Raw genomic sequence first — 20,058 nt, 5'->3', positions numbered from 1 at the left:
ATGGTTCCCCTTTCTTACAGCAGACAAAAGGCAAGCCTTCCCTAAGTCCCTTCCCTCTGTGGCTCCTCAGCTCCACTTTGCTGCGGGTCCCCTCACAATTGTCCCCCCTCCTGAGCCCGCTCAGGCCGGGCTCGCCCCCGCGCCCCCAAGTGCTCTGTCAGGGCCACCCATGGCCTCCGTGTTGCTTGACCCGGCGGTCGGTGTTCACGTCATCCCACCTGGCCTCCTGGCAGCAGGCGACAGGTGATCGTCTCCCCCCACTCGGGATACCAGCTGGTCCTGTGTCCTTGGCTGCTCTCTTCTCGGTGCTCAGCCCACCTCGGCTTTCCTCTCGTCCCAGCCTTGCTCCCTTCCCTGATGACCCCAGGCCAGACGTGGACCCTCCCCAGACTCGCTCTCCACTGGCCGCCGCCCCCTGCACCTTTCTCCCTGAGCGTCTGGTGGAGGCCGTGGACCCGGCGTGTCTAAAACAAACTAGAGGTTTCCCCTCAAATCCTCCGCAGCTTCATCTGTGTCTCTCGGGCGAAAGTCATGAATCCTCCTCGACCTCTGACTTCCTCTCACACCCTGTGTCCATCTTCCCAGTCTTGTGTTCTCTGTCTTCAAAATATGCTCCTTATCTGACCATTTGTCCCCCAGTCTCCGGGGTCCAGGTCACCCTTGCTTCCGGCCCGGGTCATCGCTTGCGTGGCCTCTTGGGGGGCCTCCTTGCATCCCCTCAGGCCTGCGTGCTGTGCAGCGGCCGTTCGATGGCGTGCACGCCGGTCAGACTGTGCCCCTCCAGCCGCACGTTGCTCCGGGTGCAGGTCAGGGCCCACACGGCGGCCCGGTGCCCGGACGTCCAGCTCCACACTGGCCTGCTTACTGTTCCTTCAGCCTGGGGTGCTGTGGCCCCGCCTGGAATGTTCTTCCCCTCCGGTGTCCACATGGGTCCCTCCCTCACTTCTTCCAGGCCTTGATTCCTGTCAGTGACACTTCCCTGGGTCCCCATTTGAAATCGGCCTGTCCAATCCCCGCACGTCTCTCTCCGCTTCATTTTCTCCACAGCATCTAACATTCCGCCCCATATCTTGTTGTTTGTGTCTGTATTTTGCTCACTGTCACCCCTGCCAGAATAAGCTCCCTTGGGGCTGGGAGTTGGGGTGCCTGTTTTTGCTTCTAAGTCAGTGCCCGACCCATAACAGGTTCTCGGGAAGTATCTGTGGGTCGAACGGATGGCCTTCACGGTGGAGACCCTTCCTCCTTGTTAAGAAGCCAGAGGCCCGCGGAGTTGAGGGGCTTGTCACGGGTGGGCTGCCCCGGCTCCCTGCCCAGGCCCCTGCCCTAACTGCTCCCTGCAATGTGGTGGTGGCGAGTGGGTGGGGCAGGACGGCACCAGGCAGACCAGCCTGGCACTCTGACCAAGGCCATGGCCCAGGCGAAGGCGTTCATCTGCCTGTTGTGTCCGAGAGAGTCCAGGTGGTTCCCGGGGGTGGGGGTGGAGACAGGCATTGGGGACGGGACTCGGTGACACTGAGCAAGCTTGGCAGGGCTTGGTCACACGGAGATCCGATAGGAAACATGGAAGGAAGGGTGGGTTCTGCATGAAGATGGAGAGCTCGCTTTTGGCCTCATTGAGTATGAGGGGACTGTAGGACAGCGAGCAGGAATGCCATGAGCAGGAGGCCACATGACAAGCTCAAAGAGGGGCACAAGTGGTTTGGGGGCCCCCTGTGAGTCCTGCCTCTGGTGTCTGTGCCCTCTTGCAGCCTCCCACACTGACCCGGGCTGGGCCATGTGAATTTGGAGACCCGGATAGGTACACTGCAAGCAGGAGCCGGGGCAGGGCTCAGGGGCTGGGGTTGGCCCTTGCACAGTGCACGTGGATGCCCAGGTGTCCCACTGGGGACGCCATGGGGAGAATGGGTGGCCCAGCCGCCAGCCCTGCCTGGCTGCCGGACATGTGAGCAAGATCATTGTGGGGCCCCTAGGCCCTGGCAGCCTTCAGATGGCTGCAGCGCCAGAGGGGCACGTCCGGGGAGCCAAGTGCCTCCTCTCCGTGCGGCTGACCCGGGTGTTGGAAGTGGACCGCTCATGTTGGGACCTGTCTGGGCCTGTGAGCCAGGAGATGAGACTGCTCCTCCGTCACGGAGGTTCGGGAGGCATCATCTTCGAACAGGGCCCGCTGCGGGCAGGCCTGGCGGTTAGTGGGCCCTCAGCAGGTGTCTGTCATTGTTATTCTCACTTGTCAGGGAGGTGTAGCAGGTACTTGAGGTCAAATACACGAATCACACGTCCACAACCTGATAGACTTTTTACAAGTACACGTCTGTGTGATCATCATCCAGATCGAGATCCAGAACATTCTGGCTTTTTCCGGTTAACACTTCCGCTTCCCAGAGGCGACCACTCTTCTGACCTCTGTTGGTTCAGATTAGTTCCGCTTGTTTTTGAACCTCCCAGGAGTGGACGCCCGGGGTGTGCGCACTGGCGTCTGGCTGCTTGTGATCCGTGTAGCGTCCTGCGGTTCATCTGTGCTTTGTGTGGCGGGCTGGTTCTCACGTCCTTGTGGTATTCCACTGCAGCAGGAATACGCCGCCACGTGTCTGTCCGTCCGGTGTCGCTGGCCGTTCTGGTCGTTTCTGTTTGGGGTGGTTATGTGAATGTTCCTGCGTCTTGGTGGACATGAGCTTTTTTTCCCCCGGGCGCCTCCCCGGGGCGGGTGTGTGGGACGCTGGTGATTTTATGCCCGCCTGGGCCACGCTAGCGCTTGCCCACGCCCCAGGCCTGGTGTGAAAGGACGAGCCCCAGCGCGGTCAGCTGCACGCACACCCGCTGGGGCCACGTGCCAGGGACTCAGCAACGAGGAACTTAAACCATTACTTCAGTTACTAAACCACGAGGGAGTAGGATGCACGCTTTATATACACTTCGTAGCTAAAACACAGACTGACGCCTGGCTGCTCTGGATTCGTTCCAGGCCCTTCAAGGTGAGTGTTCCTTCTCTGCCTCACTGGGCCCCTCAGCGAAGAGGTTATGGATGGGCTGCTTTCGATCGAAGTCCAGACCGCCAGCCCCACCTGGGCCTGCCTCCGCCCGGACTCATGTTCCCGGGCCAGAGGGACCAAATGGCCTTTACTGCGGTCAGGGTCCTAATTTCTACTTGTTTACTCTTTTTTCACAAACCTCAGTTAAGGGTCCGGACTCCTTTAATAGGGATTAAGTGACTACGTCACATTTTTAGGAATTCACATTCACACTTTACTCCAAAAAAATAGCCCAGGTGAACGTCATTGGTCTCCAGGAGTGTGGTCAGGCCTGGCATGTTCTCATCTTGGGGCTGGATCATAACAGCACCTGCGCACTTGCTGCCTCGTGCGTTCCTCCGGGGGTTCCTACATCTCCCCCTTTGCTGTGGGCTGTGCGCATGAGCGGGACGCCGCGCCGGCCTCCCCGGTGTGTCACCCCACAGTCCTGCAGTCCCCTGTGAGGTGTTCTCGCCAGCCACAGGTGAGGAGTCTTGACTGTGACCAGATGGCAGTGCTGGGACTGGAGCAGGGACACTCGGGAGGTCCCAAAAGCTGTCCAGAGCCAGTCTGCGGCTGGGACGCTGCCTGCCCGCACAGCTCAGTTTCAGAACCGGGAAGCAGGCTGGTGGCAGGCAGCTGGGTGCGCGCTGGTGAATGTGCCTTCCTCCCTGGGCTGGATGTCACGCCAGTCGTGTGGTGTCCCCATTAGGGTTCTGGTGGCCGCTCCAGCAGTCTGGGTCCCTCTCCTTTGGTGTCCCCTCCGAGGGCCACTGTCATTAATCTTTGTTGCTGCTTTTTTTCTTTTAGTTAGAGATACTGGGTTGCAAAGCAGGGAGAGGAGCTGTTTCTATCCCTTTTTATTCGAACATTTCCTGTGCTCCCGATCCTGGCCAAGCCCTGCACACGGGGCTTGGAGCTGAGCACCTGCGCCCCTCTCTGGTGGGAGCCCCTAAGCGGGGGACAGCTGTGAAAGTGGGGCGCAGAGCCCAGTGGTGATCACCGTGGGAATCCAGAGAGGAGCTGACGCTCAACCCAGCTTTCACAGAACCTTTTGTTTTTGTAAGGTTTGCGAAATACTGTGTAAACAAATGAAATGGATTTCTTTATCGTAGGACTTCTCAGAGGCTTTAATATGCCAATTACTTTATAAACCATCAAGGAGGCGACAGCCTCCAGCGTTTTCCTGACGCAGGACCTGGACATTGCCAGAGTTTGGAGACTGCCTGGTGACAGGTCAGGGTTCTGGGCACAATGGTTGGCAGTGCACGGATTGAGAATATGAGGCGCCTTGGGTGATTTCCCGGGAGCGGGGCGGTGCGGGGGAGGGGCTGTGTGGTGAGCAGGTGTGTGCCCCTCCCGAGACGCAGGCTGGGTCACTAATGCTCCCACCATCCGGAGGGTGGAGTGTCGGGGCCCAGAGGTGGCTTTCTGTCCATTGAGTCGAGCGTAACCAAACCCTCACACCTAACGAGCTCCTCCTGCCGGGTGAGGTGGGCTGGCCCTGGGGCCTGTCTGGGCCTCCAGGGGCCTCCTTGTTCTCCCAAGGGCCAGCTGGTTCCGGCTGATTGCACGGAAGGAAGGGGGAGAAGAGTGAGCTGGTCTGGCTCCTGGCTCGGTTCGGAAGTGAGTTTTGCTGTCTTGCTGCTGTTTTAAAAATGGCCACAGTGATCCCAAGCCCTCAGGCCTGCTCCAGATCCCCCGGAGGACGGGGGCTTGACTTCCAGCTCTGCCACTCGAGAACCGAGTGCCCTTGGGCAACTGCTTAACCTGGATTTATGTCCGGACGAGGCCAATATCAGGCCTGTCTCGAGGACTGAGTAAGGAAGTGTGTGCAGAGCACCTGGCAAGTGCCCCGCCAAGGGTCTTGGGTCGGCCAAGGCGCCGCCTCTCACGGGCTCCCTGCTGTCTGCTCTTGTGTTCCAGGACCTGGTGGCCATGGTGGAGCAGCTGGCCAGATTCCTGGGAGTGTCCTGTGACAAGGCGCAGCTGGAGGCCCTGAGCGAGCACTGCCACCAGCTGGTGGACCAGTGCTGCAACGCTGAGGCCCTGCCCGTGGGCCGGGGTACGCGCCCCCCCCCCCCCACCGCCGGGGTCCGTGGTCCCTGCCCTGGGCCTCTTGGCTCCAGAGTCCTCTGCTCCGTGAGAGCAGGAAGGTCCTCCGAAAGCCAGGTGCTGTCGGTGGAGACGAGCGGGGGGCAAGGGGGCGACTGTGCGAGTGGCCTGGGAGGTCACCGGGTGACTGTCAGGATGCCGTGGGCTCTGTGGGCAGGACGTTTCAAGCAGGCGCCTTCCCAGACAGCCCCACAGCACAGACCCTGGCATGGGCTCGGGGCCGTGAGATGGCGGAGCCCGGGGCACGCAGCCCTCAGCCGGCGGCGGAGAGTCCCCCACCCCCGCGGGGCGGCGCCCCCTCCCTCTGCACTGGGTGCCAGTTCCGTGCAGGCCGGCGCTCCCTGGGCCTAAGCTGTGTCCTGGGCACGGAGTGGTGTGAGGCGGAGGACATAGTGCAGGCAGGAGCCCTCTGCAGATTTGCCCGCATTGCTGTCTGTCCTTCAAGGCTCTCACGATATTTGAAACTGCTTGATTTTGGAGAACTCGGGCGTTAGAACGCCCTGAGCCCTGGTGGCGGCCATGGCCGCATGAGCCACCGTCTTGGCAAGTACGAATTGCCCGTGACACTTGGTGTTGTGCACCTGCCGTTGGTTCCCAGCTGCGTGAACTCGGAGCGTCCTCAGGTGACAGAACATTTGAGCGGCTCGCTGCGCCTCCCACATGTGCAGCCCCAGCTGGGCAGGCGCGACAGAGCCGGGCCCTGGGGCAGGGTCCTGGGCAGGGCCTCAGGGCGGGCCTTTGAGCTTCTCCAGCTCCGTGCTCTCCCTCTCTGGCTACCGGGGCGGTCCTGCAGGTCAGGGGGGGACACCCTCCTGTGAAGGCAGAGCAATCGGCTGAAACCACAGGACCTTGCAAGTGATTTCCTGGCTGTGTCTTCACAAATATTTATTATTTAAAATTTATTTGCTCTTTTTTAGTTTTGCTTTTGCTGTGTTTTGTTATCCTTGAATGTGACCTTCTCCAAAATACCCCTTTTGGTTCATTTGCGTGGTAAAGAAGTGTCGAGAACATACTGCGTACCCATATGCTCCTTCTGATGTGTTTGGTTTATCATTGTTTACCTTGGTTTTGCTTTATTTCAGTTCTTTGATTTTGTTTTCTTTTAGCACATTGCCTCTTTGCTCAGAAGACCTCCTTGCGTTGGTGAGAACGCAGGGCTTGAGTAGCCAGCCGCATTGCTTAAATTTGATTCATATCACAGCATAAATTGCACTGTCTTGATTCCAAACCCTAAACCAGGTGGGTGACTCCTTTGATGAGCTCTCAGCTGCCTCAGCTGAGAAAAATAATCATGGAAAAATATATTTATAGTGTAGTTGGTCTAGAAGCTTCTAATTTTGTCCCTGAGGTATCATCAGAGGGCAGCAAGAACAATTTCTCTGGGTTTTTTCTTTCCCCTCTCTGACACTGACATACAATTTTTCATTAGCAGAGAGAAAATCCTTGTCACGTTAGATGTGGTAGCCCAGACAGGGACTTCTGTTAATAGTGGAGCTAACAAAGGATATTGGCTAGACAGTCGGAGCTCTGACCTCAGAGATGCTGACTCGGGAAGGAATTCGAAAGGAGCATTTCAGTCCCCCGGGGCTCTTCCTTAAAAGCATGGTGATAGTCCTAGCAGCTCCTGGAGCTGGGGGCTCAGAACCCCCACTCCTGCCGTCTGTCCGGGCACTGCTCCCATCTGACCAGACCGTCTGAAGGTTCTGTAGTCAGTAAGTAAAGTGGGTTTGGTGGCCTTGGGCATTTTGAGCTCTCTCTTTCCCCCCAAGCCTTCATAAATGAGCGGCTAGGCCGTGCCTGCTCGTTAGTCTGCAGGCTCCATGCTCCTGCACATCTGCCCAGAAAGGTCTCATGTTTTGGCTGAGCCTCCCCGAGCTGGGGCTGCGCAGAGCAGCTGGGCATCGCCCCGACTTACTTCTGAGGGGGTTGAGTCAGCCCAGCGCACGTCTGGCATTTAGTTGCAAAAGCTCGTTGGCATTGCCACTCTTCTCTTCCCTTTAAAGTCCTCCCCAAGGTTGCATGGCCAGGCTTCTCAAAATCTTCACCCTTGACTCCGTCGGGAGGCTTCCTACTCACCATAAAAGGTTCTGCCTTTTGGGATGGTTTTTTTTTTTCTTTTTCACATTCTCCAGAAGCAGATGCCACCTTGGTGGAGCTGTTGAGTCGTGAGTGAGTAGTGATACCACGGAGTACCCAAGTGCACATGATGCCCCAAGCGGTAGATCCATTGCACAGACACCATCTGTCCTCCGGGGTGTGTGCCTAGCTCCCGGGGATGCACCAGTGAACAGGGGCCGAGGCCCTCCTCTCAAGCCTCAGCTCTGCATACTCGTGCATGCCAGGCTCACGCAGCAGGGAAGGGACACCCAAACGACCAGACTCAGGGAAACGGGTTCAGCTCGTCTGTAGTTCAGATGGCCTGCCCTGCCCCCATAGGCCAAGTTTGGAGGGGTGCAGGAATAGATCTGGAACCTTCCAGAACCTTTTGCAAGGCTTCCTTTGGTTCGGTATCTGGCCTGACAGCAAGTGAATTCAGCACATTCTGCTCTTGTTTGTGTTTCAGGAAGAGTTGGGCTGTGGAAGGACATCTTCACCGTCTCCATGAACGAGAAGTTTGATTTGGTGTATAAACAGAAGATGGGAAAGTGTGACCTCACGTTTGACTTTTATTTATAATAACAGCAACAGCAAACTTGCATGCTCACAGTACCCAGACACTCTACTAGCTAAAAGTCCTGTATGCACTCATTTGTTCCTTGCTGGACGAACTCCGGGAGCAGTGTGAGGCCCGGGGGAGGGAGGGAAGCAGCGGAGACGCTGGAGGAAGAGGGGGGCCTTGCTTCCGACCCAGAGCAGCTGTCTTGCCTTTGGGATTTGAAGTCTCTACATGTCTGATTACAAACGTTATAAAGATCGCAGTTTCGATGGCCTGTATCATAACTATAAAGTCTGTAACATATGCAGCTAGAATGTCTACCTTTTACAACCCCACATTATTTATTGTATTTTATAGAGCTTTTCACTGGAAATCTAAATAAATGTCAGTAAACCAAATACAAGTTCATTTCCAAGGGGACTCAGGAGCGAGCCACACCCGAATGGTAGAAAGATCTCAGGGCTGACTCTTTATTTTTGTAGTTTTGTTCAGTTAAGGCACAGACGTTCTGTTCTCACCTGGCTCGGGATGAAGGTGAAGATACAGGATGAGTTGGGTGTGTGTGTGTGGGGGGGGGGACTTATTCCTTTTGGTGAGTTCAGTTCTTTGTAACCTTCCTAGACGAAGCAGAGACTGTCCACTAGGCATTTGCAGAAAGGATGCCCCTCTGCTGGAGACTCCTAGTGGGCCGCCTCAAAGGCCCAATCCAGAGGAACCAGTGGAACATTCCTTGAGGGAACCTGCCCAGGGAGGCCGGCAGATGGGCTCTAATGCAGTGACTTCAGAGCCTGAGTGTGGGCGGAATCTGAGTTCTCATTCCACTAACTCTTGTTCCCTGAGGCAGAAACCTATTTATGCGGGCCAGGAGGTGCTTGACTGTAAATTCCTAAAACTTCTATCATCATTCAGTTTGTGCCGTCTGTACCTGAGGCTCTCGGCCACGGGAGAACCATTTTGCAGGTTTAACGCCCTCGTTCACTCAGACTGCTTGGCCATCTTGCCTTCGTGCCTCAGCTTACCTGAGGGAGCAGAGGTGGTGTCTTAATCGCCCCACCCCTTGCTTCACCGTCTGCCCACATTTGGCTGGAGAAGCGTCGAGGCACGGCCAGGTAGCAGCCGGGCCAGCGGCCAGTTTGTGTGCGTGTTGCCGCTCTGGTGGGCCTGGGGTCGTCTGGATACGTAGGTGGCCGGGAGACGCCCAAGGCAAGGCAGTGGCTGGAGGGTCGCTGCTGGGTAAGGGTCTCTGTGCCGTGTGGCGGGCTTGGAAAAGGTGCAGGCACGCGCCGGGGTCTTGTTTGTAAAGGAGCAGCTTGAACGGGGCAGGTGGTATGAGGCATCGCGTGGTAGGTTTGGCAGCCCCTTTCCTGTGTATCTGAGGGAGGCCGCTTTCTGTGAAATTTCTTTTCTATTTTTCTATTTTTAGTACTGTATGGATCTTCCTGAGCACCACACATGATACGTCTGTGCTTGCTTGCATCTTTAATAAAGACACGTCCCGTGCCTCGTGTTGCGCGTGTGCTGATGGGTGGAGAGGGGCAGCATTTCAGGGCAACGCGACCGTGGGCCCCGTTGACACCCGGTCCCTGGGGCTGACTGCGGGGGGCGGGGGCACAGCCCCATGTTGGTTTGGCTGTTTCACTCGGATCTAAACATTCCAAGCGGTGAATCCCGCTCCTTTATTTGTCCATTCGTCGTTGCTATTTCTTAGAAGCTGAAGGGAGGGTTGGGGGAAAAGGAGATCGGGGTGCATGGGGCCTGCCGAGAGCCCTGGGTCCCGTGTTTAACGCGGCTCTCGGCCGTGTATGTGGAGACCTGCCCGGCTGATTGCACTTGGCCACTTTGAATTCCAAAGCTCGCCTTCCTGATTCCCAGCGGTAGGAAAATCCAGGACATCATTTTTCCTGACAAAGCTCGGGCTTTCTGGAAAGCACGTTTATTTTCAAACAGGCCAATTCCTTTAGGTCTCAGGTGGAACCCCAGAACTGATGTTGGTCCCCAATTTCCCTGGACCCCAAGTTCATCCATGGAGTGCCCGTTCTGCTGCCCCAGAGGGGCTGCTCCCAGGCCATTTAAAAATCACCTGAAATCAGGCAGAAACTGAAGGCCAAGGTCGTGGATCCAGAGGTGGGCAGAGCCGTGGTTCTAGCGCTCATTCCTCCAGTGTCCCCAGCCCTGCACCCTAGCTGTGTCACTTCCTTTCATGGGTGCATTTATTCAGGAAACGCTTGAGCGCCCACGAGGCCCTGGCGCCGCTGGAGGCTCTGGGGTCCAGCAGGGACCGCAGAAGGGCCTGGCCCCCGTGGTGGTCATCTCTTGGCGGGAGACGAAGTCCCCATCACAAAACCTGTGTGAGTTCAAGCTCAGGAGGACTAGAAGGGACGCGGTGACGCCTGAGACCAGGAGGCTGTGGGGGGCCTGGGCTTGGAGCCCTGGGGAGACGGGTGGGCAGGAGTGGGTGGGGAGGGCAGTGTGCAGGGACTCCGTTTTGGAGGGGTAGCCAGGAGCCAGCTCCCCGAGGGCCTTTTAGGTCATGGGGGTTTGGATTTTGTAGTGAGAACTAAGGCTGCAGAAGGGTTCGAACAAAGGAACGCTGCCCGGTTTGCATTTTTGCAAGCCCCCCCGGCTGTGAATGGATGGCAGGGCCTCTATCCTGGCCGTGTGACTCAGTCCCCAAAATGAGGGGGGGCGGGGGCGGGGCTGTGTTAGATCAGCTCCAGGGGTCCTTCTGACAGTGTGTGCCTGGCCCTGAGCATTGCCTCCGGTTCCCGCCTTGCTCACCTGGAGCTCAGACGAGGGGAGTCAATGTGGGCCTCGGGTGCTGTGAAACTCCAGCAGAGCCAGTTTGGAGGACGGAACAATGGGGTGGAGTAGTTGTGTGCGGGTTCAGGTGGGACTTGAGCCGGGAGGGTGAGGAGGCGCTGGTCAGACGGAGGAGGTGAGAGAGGTCTTACGAACAACGCCCAGCGGAGCCCCCAACGGCAGGGCCCCGAGCGTCTTGCTGCTGCGTACCTGCCCTTTAGACTTCACGGACCGACAAGAATGCAGGATGAAGTGTCATGGTTTACCCAGTGGAGACCATCTCTGTCCACATCCCCTTCTAGGGAGGGTCTTAATGACAAGAGGGAAGCAGAAATCCAGTTCACACAACGGAGCGTCCGTGGCCGGCTCCAGTGGGCAAATGCTCCCACCCCCACGGGCCAAGTCCCCTCTGCCAGCCGACGTCCGGTGGGCACAGCTGGGAGCGCCCTCCCTCCTCCGTGTGGCCTCAGCGCTGCGGATGCAGGCCAGACGTGCAGTCCCCGTCCCGGGAGGCCCCAAGTGTGGGACAGTGTGCCCACTTTCTGAGCCGGTGACTGCGGTTTGAAATGGGTGGAGGGAGTCCTCAGGTCCTCGGGTGTGCACGGCGGGTCTCGTTCCCCTGTAGAGTTTGCCCGCTCCTCCCCACCCATGCGACATCATTGCCCACTCTTCAGTGTAGAATGAGCGTTTTCAGATGGGTGGCACGTTGGTTGGATGGTCCAGCCTCACCCACCGAGGATTGTCCTCTGACCTCCCTGACAAGCTCGCTACCTTCTGGGACAGCCGTTCTGTGGCTGGTGGTGCTCTCCAGCCACATCCTCCAGCCCCTGCCCCAGCCTGCGGCCACCCTCCTCCCTGGCCTCCCTCTCTGGGACACCCAGCCCTGCCTTGGCCTGGCGAACAGCCCTCTGCTCCTCTGGTGCCCCCCCCCCCAGCCTCACTGTTTGCAGCTGTCTCCCCCTGTGGACAGTGACACCCCAAAAGCAGGGCTGTGCTGTGTCTCCCCTTCGGTTGGAGTTTGGCAAATAATCAGCACTTAATAATTGCTAAGGGAGTGGCACCTTTCACTGTTAGAGTGGATTTTGCTTTTTTCTGAAAACCGTCTGCCCCGTCCCTTCTGTGCATGGCCCTTGGCTCTGCCCTTGAAGGCTGTGTCTTCCCAAACAAGAACCAGGCTGCTCTCCCGTCTCCGCACCCTGACCCACCACACCAGGCCTCAGCCTCTACCACGACACGCTTCTTGCTTTGCTTTTCTTGCTCTACACCCCTCCCCTGGGACATCCTTCCTGACAAGTCACTGGCTTCTCAAATGTAGGTGTAACTGTGTCATGGACAGTTTCTGGTGCCCATCCTTCCCCATCTTTCTCCCTCTATCTCAAAGCCCAGAAACACAGGATCCATAAGAACAGCCTAGACCCTTCGCTTGGCATGCCTCCCCCTCTTCCTTCATCTCCTTCCTTGGTGTTTATTGAGCATCTGCTCTATAATGTCCCCCGTGTGGGTCCTGGAGACACAGACAATCACAGTAACTCTCCCCTTCAAATTTAGCACCCCACTGTTCTGTTCCCTGGGGACTCTGCTCTCATCTATTACCCAAATACCTACAGAGCGAGCCCAGCGTGGGGATCGGAGGACCTGGGCTCTAGAGTCCTGGTTTTGCCTCGGTTGGCTGTGTGACCCAGGCAAGCCAGCTGCCTTCTCTCAGCCTGAGTTGCCATCTCTCCCAAATGGATGTTTTGTAGTAAGCCGTCTCTAGGGTTTCTTCCGCTCGTTCAAGTCTCCAGTTTGCGGCTCCGGGAGCTTTCCTGCTATCCGCAGCTGAGCACCAGCCAGCGTACACGCACGTCTCCTCCGCAAACAGAAAACAAAGGAGTGGTGCGGAGGGCCGGCACCTTGCTCTCCAAAGTAAGCAGAGCTGACGCCAAGGAGAGCAGGGAGACTGCGTAATGTAAGAAGCAGACCACAGGCTGTGTCTGGAAACAGGTGGGAGTAGACAGGGCAGGGTCCAGTGGGAGGCATGCCAGGTGGGAAGAAATAAGATGCACCAAAATGAGTCGGGCACCTGGTTCCGATTCCTGCTCTGCCAGTATCGTGGACCATCAGGGAAGCCCCTTTTCATCTCATAACGGGGAGGTCTCAGCCCAGGGGTCTTGACATCCCATCCAGCATGAACATTCTGTGACTCGTAAGTGGTCCAACTGTCTATTGACTCCACCCAGACGGAGCTGATGAATGGGGGGGGGGGGGGACACCATGACCTTGTAGCCAGTGATGGACTCTGCCAGCAAGGGCAAAGAGAATCAGTCACAGACGCACCTGCCACACAGCTTGGGCCTACGACCGCCATCTCCGAGGCGTGCTGTGCCTTTGCCAAATCTACACAGCAGATGACAACTTGATTCTCACACTTGGATCCCTGTAAGCTAGCTGGCACCGGATGTCTGAGCCACAGTCCCTAAATCTGTCCCTCACCATTGACGGAAGGAATCTGTGCTCTATTAAAAGCATTCTTCAAACACCAGAGAATGCTAAATGTGTTTAAAATACAAAAATCAACCAGAAAATGCATTTTATTCTCCTTAAAGTTGTAATCTTTGCATATCTCCATGGTTTTGAGCACCAGCTGGGAACAGAAGTCCTAAAATACCCAAGCAAGGCCATCTCTGCAGAAGGAAAGACTCTCAACAGAGCCAACAAGACTCTCTCCTCCGATTTATGCATTCCCAAAAAACTTTTAAGTGGATTGGTTAAAATCTTGCTTTCCCCCTAGTGCTCCTGTCTCTCAGTTCTCCCCTTTATACTCCATGGTACATGTGATTTCCAGAAAAAAATCTCAAATACAGTTGGTAGCTAGGAACTCATCTCACTCTGCTCAAGAACCACTGACCATGTGGACCTCTGTGTCCACTTAGGCTGTTCCCTCTGCCTGGATTGTCATTCCTCAACTTAACGTGGATGACGCCGATAGAGGCTTTGAGGTCACTGTAGGCGTGGTCCTAATTCAAGAACCCCAATGGCCCCCTCCCACGCCCACCACTGCCCGGGGGTCGGAGCCGCTGCGGTGCCTCTCATAACGTACCCCAGACCCAGTGACCGTCTGCTCCTTGAGGCGAGGCCAGGGCTCTTCCTTGGCGTGAAGGAGTTAGCTCGTAAGAGGTGGTGAAGTCCGCGGTGGCCGGTGAGGCCCTGATGGCTGGACTGTGCCCATTGTCTGCCGAATTCAGCTGCACCTGGTCGTCTCAACACTCTCCCACTCCGCAAGCATGATTCGTTACTCGCCACACGGGCCCTCTCCAGCCTGGCCGTGCAGCTCACTACTCCAAGGCCCTGACCTGCACTCCTAATGCTCTTTTCCCCAACCCCCTGACGGACTACTTTGGCCTCTTGGGAAGCCTCCGCTGCTGTTTCTAAGTGCTGCCAATTCATGTCCACCGCCTGCCCCAAGTTGGCCTTAAATCTCAGCCTGTAGGGGGTGGTTGTGAATCCAACTTAGCTCACCGACCGACACTTGCCGTCCTATAGGAATCGGGGCTTCCCCGTTTAGCAGAGACAGCAGGAGGGCTGCCGGTTAGAGCAGCCAGGCTGACTTTCAGTGGCCGGTGGCTGCCTCCCTCCGGGGGTCTGAGCCGCACCTGGGGACCCCCAGACGAGAAGGCCAGAAGCGTCCTCAGCCTGGGGAATGGGTGACGGCTGGGTCCCACGCCCACCATGAGACAAGATGTGACCACCAGCACCTCTCTCAGAATGCAGCGTGCCAGGCATTCGAAACTTCAGTTCTGAAGGAGTAATAATCCCCTGGAAGAGTATATGGGCTTACATTTGTGAAGAAAACATTTTGTGACTTTTCAAGCTTCCTTTCCAAGGTCTCTATTCTCAGCCCCAAGAAGACGTAAGTAGAGACGGTGCTCATTTGTCACTTTGTCACCACACGGTGCTTAGCACAGCGCTCCTTCCTATGAGGTAATCAATAAATGCTTGTTACCTAACTAAAGGCAAATTAAATGCTAAACAGCACTAATTACAAGCTGTTGCAAGATCCTGGCTCTTAGCAAAGAGAATTGCTTGTGATTGTCGGGGGTTTGCCCAGGTGCATGGAACATGAAATTATTTTTTAACTGCTTCTGTATTCCGGAGGGTGGGCTGTTCTTCCAAGATTGTAATCTCATGTTCAGAGGGCAGGATTCATTAAGATTCTAAATGCCAGTCTTCCACACTGTGGCATCCTGTTCAGGAGCGAGCTAAGTGGATTTTGATGCCCTGTTCTATGAAAGGAGATGACCAGTTACTATTACAGGGAATGAAGAGCTCACAAGTACATTAGCGCGCCAGAGGGGACTGAAAACATGGAGAGGAGCAACACGGAGCCTGCACATAGTACCTGTCCAAGCACCACCCTAAGCTAGCTGCAAAACTGACTCCGTTTGCAAATAATAATCAATGATTTGTAGTGACAGTGTTTAAAATGTGCAATTTAGTTTCTGGCTGATTGTACTCAAATGAGCAGCTGCGTCAGCTGTCAAGGTAAATATCAGAGAGAAAGCATCTATTTTAGTAAAGAACAAAATGACCATGGTAGCTTTTCCAGAGGAGCAACTTATACCTCATTTATATTTAATTTTTTTTTTTTCCTTCAAAGGACAGCTCAGGAGACTCCGGTCTCCATTTTATGACACCATCAAAAGGACAGCGGTCGGAGCAATCTTTCGTAGTGGATTTCCCAGGGATGTTCTCCACTCTCATTTAGATGCATTATGTATCTATGCCACGTGTCTGCTCTTCCTTTCTTCTTTATTAATAGGCGAGGTGGAAAACAGTACTTAACTTCTTAGGGGTTAATCAGTTCCTGCTGTGTATTTCTCCCCATGAAGGTATAACTTCCATTTATAACATCATTATTGATTACCGTGAAATAACTTCAGGCTTGATCTTAGTGCCCAGTCCCCTAGGTATTCATAATTGCAGTGAGTACTCAAAACCTGGAGCCTCCGGAGGGACAGGGGATTATTGCCACACAGCTCTCCATGATTCCGAGTTTCCTCTTGATTGCTGAGGGGATGAGCTCTTTGTTGGCTGTTGTAAGTGTGAAAATATTTTCTCCAACTTCCCATGGCTAGCTTCTCAAGATTATCATTAAAAGTTTTGAACAGCAGATTCCTGCATAGGAATAAGTAGTGGAAATCGTAACAGTTCCGTGGGCAGGGAGTGTTAGAGATTTAGAGGACGCTGAATGGTATCTTGGACAAGGTAATAGGTTCAGCCTTGTTGAAAGTAGATCTACTACAGGCATCCAAGGGAGCCGCCGGTGTTTTTTGGAAGGTATGGTTAAGGAAGACAGCAGTCTCCTCCTACAAACTCCTTGGGGCCACTGTCACATTGCAGAACTCCGGTCTGTGTGAACAAAGATCAAACTGAATCTAACGGACTTTATGGGCTTCTCAGGACAATCAACAAGTGAGGTGAATCGAGATCTTGTAAAAAACAAACAAAAACACCAAGTTAACTCTTCACATGGAGTGAAAAATTTCCAGGAGCAGGGAAAACACTTTGGAGTGAAGATGCTCTTAAGAAAAAAAGAAAAAGAGAATTATATGACAAAACCTCATGTCAGATTGATCAGTCATTTAAATACATGAAAAAAAAATCATCCTTGTGTTCAAGGAAATACATAAGGATTTTGAGTTTCCCAATTCTTTGCGATGTTGCCCCAATTGTATGCTTCACCTACTGAGTTCAGATCAGTTCAAAGACATTTATTAAGTCCCTACTAAATACCGTGTTTGCTCACACAGCAACTATCAGGATTTTTCACCGATAATTTTCCCTCAGAAAAGAGTGTTACCAAAAACTAGAACCCTTACAAAGTCTCTCATGTAGCAGCTTATCATGTCAGTTACTTGATTTTGAACAACGTATCGCCTCGACTATGCTGTCTTTGAACAAGTAGACACCTGATGGAATTGGAGAGAGAGAGAGAAAAGGAAATTTAACACAGATTTAGTACATTCCTAGGCTATGTCATTGCATTTTTTGGTGTTGGGGGCGTTAGATGTTTTTTTAAATAGGCCTTCTAAAGCGTACTTTAAAAAACAATAGCGAGGCAATCCTGAAGATTACAAAGAGTCACAGAACAGGTTTTTACGAACAGTCATCCTGGTGCTATGTAAATAGGTACTTGTGGCTCTCACAGTCACAGAAGGAAAAGAGAAAATGGGGCAGAGCAGCATCTGAAGAGATCCTGGCTGAGAATTTTCTAAACCTGATGAAAGACATTAAGACACACATTCTAGATTTGCAGCGACACCCAAGCAGGACAAAGACAAAGGAAACCACACCTAGGTACATCTTGACTTCTGGAGAAAAGTAAGATGCATGACTTTCAAAAGAGTAACAGTGACAGACAGAAGACTTTGCAGCAGAAATGATGGAAACCAGAATATAACTAAATGGCATCTTTAAGATGCTGAGCAAAAATAACTGCAAACCTAGAGATCTATACTCAGGAAAATGATCCTTTAAACGTGAAAGTGAATAAACACATTTTCAGATAAATAAAAACTGAATTAATTCATTTCCAGCAGACCCACACTAAATACAATTTTTAGCGTCATCTCTGTCGGAAGCTGAAAACACAAACAGCAACAACAAAAAGATCAGAAGAAAAATTAACAATTAACAGACTTGTCCACATTTTCCCCTCAGAAGGCAGGGTAGTGTGGGTGAGGTTGGAGAGAGTGAATGAATGAGATCACAGCGTACAGACTCTGGCATTGGAACCAAGAGGACTTGCTGAAGGACTAGATGTGGGGGATGAGGCAATGATTATGAAAGGATAACAAGGTTTCCTGGTTTGAGTGGTGCCATTTATTGACATAGTGGGGGAGGTCGGAGGATCAAGGGCTGTGTGGATGGCTGACACCTGAAGAGTCTCCTGTACACACCGTGGAGGGGTCAAGGCTGGTAAGTAAGTATAAGAGCACCACTTATGTCAGAGCCAGAGGGACCCTGAGGTTCAAAGGCCATGCAGAGGGGGAAAGTCAGCAGTGGGGTCTGACAACTGAGTAGTTGGTGATTCAGGGCGAAACCTAGGGTTGTACGGCTTCAGAGGAGCGATGAGAGTGTGTTTCAGGTAGAAGGGTGATCGGTCAGCTGGGCTGAATGCTACTGAGAGGCCAAGTGAGGCAAAGTCAGGTACAGATGAAATATTCATGAAAACTGACCAAGCACCAGGGAGTAATGGGGTTTTGCCTCTGGTAAGACCGATCAAGAGTGAATGGTAACCGAGAGAACAAGTACAGACAACTCTACAGAGAAGTGGGGTGAAGGGGAGCAGAGAATCTTTTTTTTCCTTTTTTTTAAGTAGGCTACTGAGATCAAGAATCGGATGTTTGACTGAGCCACACAGGTGCCCCTCCCCCTCTTTTTTAAAGATGTGCGATACCAGAGCATATTTTATGAGGGAAAGAGGTCAGGGGAGAGAGAAAGGGAGAGAGAAATAGAGTGAGACTGTTGGCCCTAATGGGAGAGAGGCAATGACCTAAGCCCTTTTGATCTCAGAACCAAACTTTTTGGCCTTAGCGTCTATCTGCACTCTTGAAAAGCATAGAGGATCTCAAAGAGCTTTGGTTTTTGTGAGTTCTATCAATATTTACCATATCAGAAAGGAAAACAAATAAAATTTTATTTATTTTTTTTAAAAGATTTTATTTATTTTTTGACAGAGAGAGAGACAGCGAGAGAGGAAACACAAGCAGAGGGAGTGGGAGAGGGAGAAGCAGGCTTCCCGCGGAGCAGGGAGCCCGATGCGGGGCTCGATGACCTGAGCTGAAGGCAGATGCTTAATGACTGAGCCACCCAGGTGCCCCAAAACAGATAACATTTTAAATACTTGATTACTAATTCATTTATTTTTTTTAAAAAAATTTTCTTTATTTATTTAATTGCCAGAGAGAGAGACAGCAAGAGAGGGAACACAAGCAGGGGGAGTGGGAGAGGGAGAAGCAGGCTTCCCGCTGAGCAGGGACCCTGATGTGGGGCTCCATCCCAGGACCCTGGGATCATGACCCAAGCCGAAGGCAGATGCTTAACCAACTGAGCCACCCAGGCGCCCCTACTAATTCATTTTAAATACTAATAAACCCATAACATATTAACATTTTTATGAAAAATTATGCTTTCCAAAACACTAGTGCAAGAGAGGCAGTTTTGTATTTTTGTAAATCTCTTTAAGGTCTGACTTAATAGAAGACAGCCGGATTCTTCTATCTTCGTTTGCATTCAATCTGTTGCAATGTCACACATCATGTAATTTCTGGAAAACCTTATTGCACACTCATGAGAAAATAAGAAAGAAAAGGCAAGTCACATCTTCGTATTACTATGAAAATAGTTTTGAAAGGGTCTCAGGATCCCTGAGCAGTCCCTGAGCACTGGCTGCCCTCGGCAATGAATTCCCCGAGGAGGTCAAAGGGGGTGGGATTCAGGACACAAATGGACGGGCTGGCCTCCTTTGGAACAAGGACAGAAGAAGAGATGGGCGTCTAAGGGGTTGCGAGACAACAGTGCGCTCCACTCCTACAGCTTCGAGGCAAGGCCAGGCGCCCAGGGTGCAGGAGGTCCGGGCAGAAGATACTCCGGACGCCTCCGTGAGAGGGAAGACCACAGGTCATCTCGGCTTCTCTGCGGCCAGAAACATGCAGAGGTTTCCTCAGCAAGGCTGCCGTTCTGGTCACTCCCCCCGCCCCCCAACGGAGAGCAGCGACTAGCCTGCCTGGGTTCTAACTCTGGTTCTGCTATCGACTAGCTGCGTGTCCGGGGACAGAAGACCCTCTCCGGGCCTCGGCTTCCTATCTGTAAAATGGGAATAATCAGGGTGACTGTTCATGGAGCGTGGTCCCTGGACATTGAGGGTGCAGCGAGGGGGGTAGGGGCAAGCTGGTGCCTCCCGGCGGCTCTCGGTCTCCTCGGGGCCGGCAGGGCACAACCAGGCACGCGCACTGTCGCAAGAGCCACCAGCGCGGCGAGCGCCACCCTTTGGAAGGCCGCAGCACGTGCTCCGCGCTGCACCCACATTCTTCCCTTCATCCCGACCCCAGGCCCCGCGCCGCTACGCTTGGCTTTTACAGGCCAGGGTGTCTGCCTTTCACAGGCCACGTGCTTCGACGCGGTTCCGAGGGACCAGTCCGACCGCCACCTAGCGCGAAGGCCACGTCACAGAAGCCGGCTTCCACGACGCCCTCGGCAGCGCACTCTGCGGGTTCCCGCGCCCAGGGCGCAGGCTTCCGACGGAAGTTCCTCCCACGGGGGCGGAGCACCGGGCAAACCTCGTCACGCCCCTCCAGTTACCGATTTAGCCAATCGGGGCCCCTCTTCTTCCCGGGTGCGCAGAACCCTCCTCCAATCAGCGAGTGTCGTCGTTGCTCGGGCAACAGCGTCCTAGAGACGGCGAGTGGGCTGGGTTTCTGTGGCCGCGCGGCCTGTGGTCCG

At 53.9% G+C, this 20,058-nt stretch overlaps 1 protein-coding gene across 2 annotated transcripts in view; it reads left to right on the top strand.

Moving 5' to 3' along the window:
* SULT4A1 (sulfotransferase family 4A member 1) overlaps positions 1–9,283 on the top strand; it is a 32,569-nt gene extending 23,286 nt beyond the window's left edge. Inside the window, exons 6-8 of one of the 2 annotated variants that reach the window (XR_014145954.1) lie at positions 4,932–5,070; positions 6,227–6,359; positions 7,684–9,283. Coding sequence is in view for 1 of the 2 variants with exons in the window: in XM_006746713.3 (XP_006746776.1) it covers positions 4,932–5,070; positions 7,684–7,796 (252 nt within the window). In the remaining variant the exon portion in view is untranslated. The remainder of the gene's footprint in view (positions 1–4,931; positions 5,071–6,226; positions 6,360–7,683) is intronic. The other variant, XM_006746713.3, reaches the window with a different exon arrangement.
* The last annotated feature ends 10,775 nt before the right edge of the window (positions 9,284–20,058 follow it).

The sequence above is a fragment of the Leptonychotes weddellii genome, chromosome 5 (assembly GCF_054177405.1).
Source record: "Leptonychotes weddellii isolate Sample4059 chromosome 5, ASM5417740v2, whole genome shotgun sequence".
In the NCBI taxonomy this organism is placed as follows: Eukaryota; Metazoa; Chordata; class Mammalia; order Carnivora; family Phocidae; genus Leptonychotes; species Leptonychotes weddellii.
The sequence above is the reverse complement of the archived record's forward strand: the minus strand, read 5'-3'. Positions and strand labels throughout refer to the sequence as shown.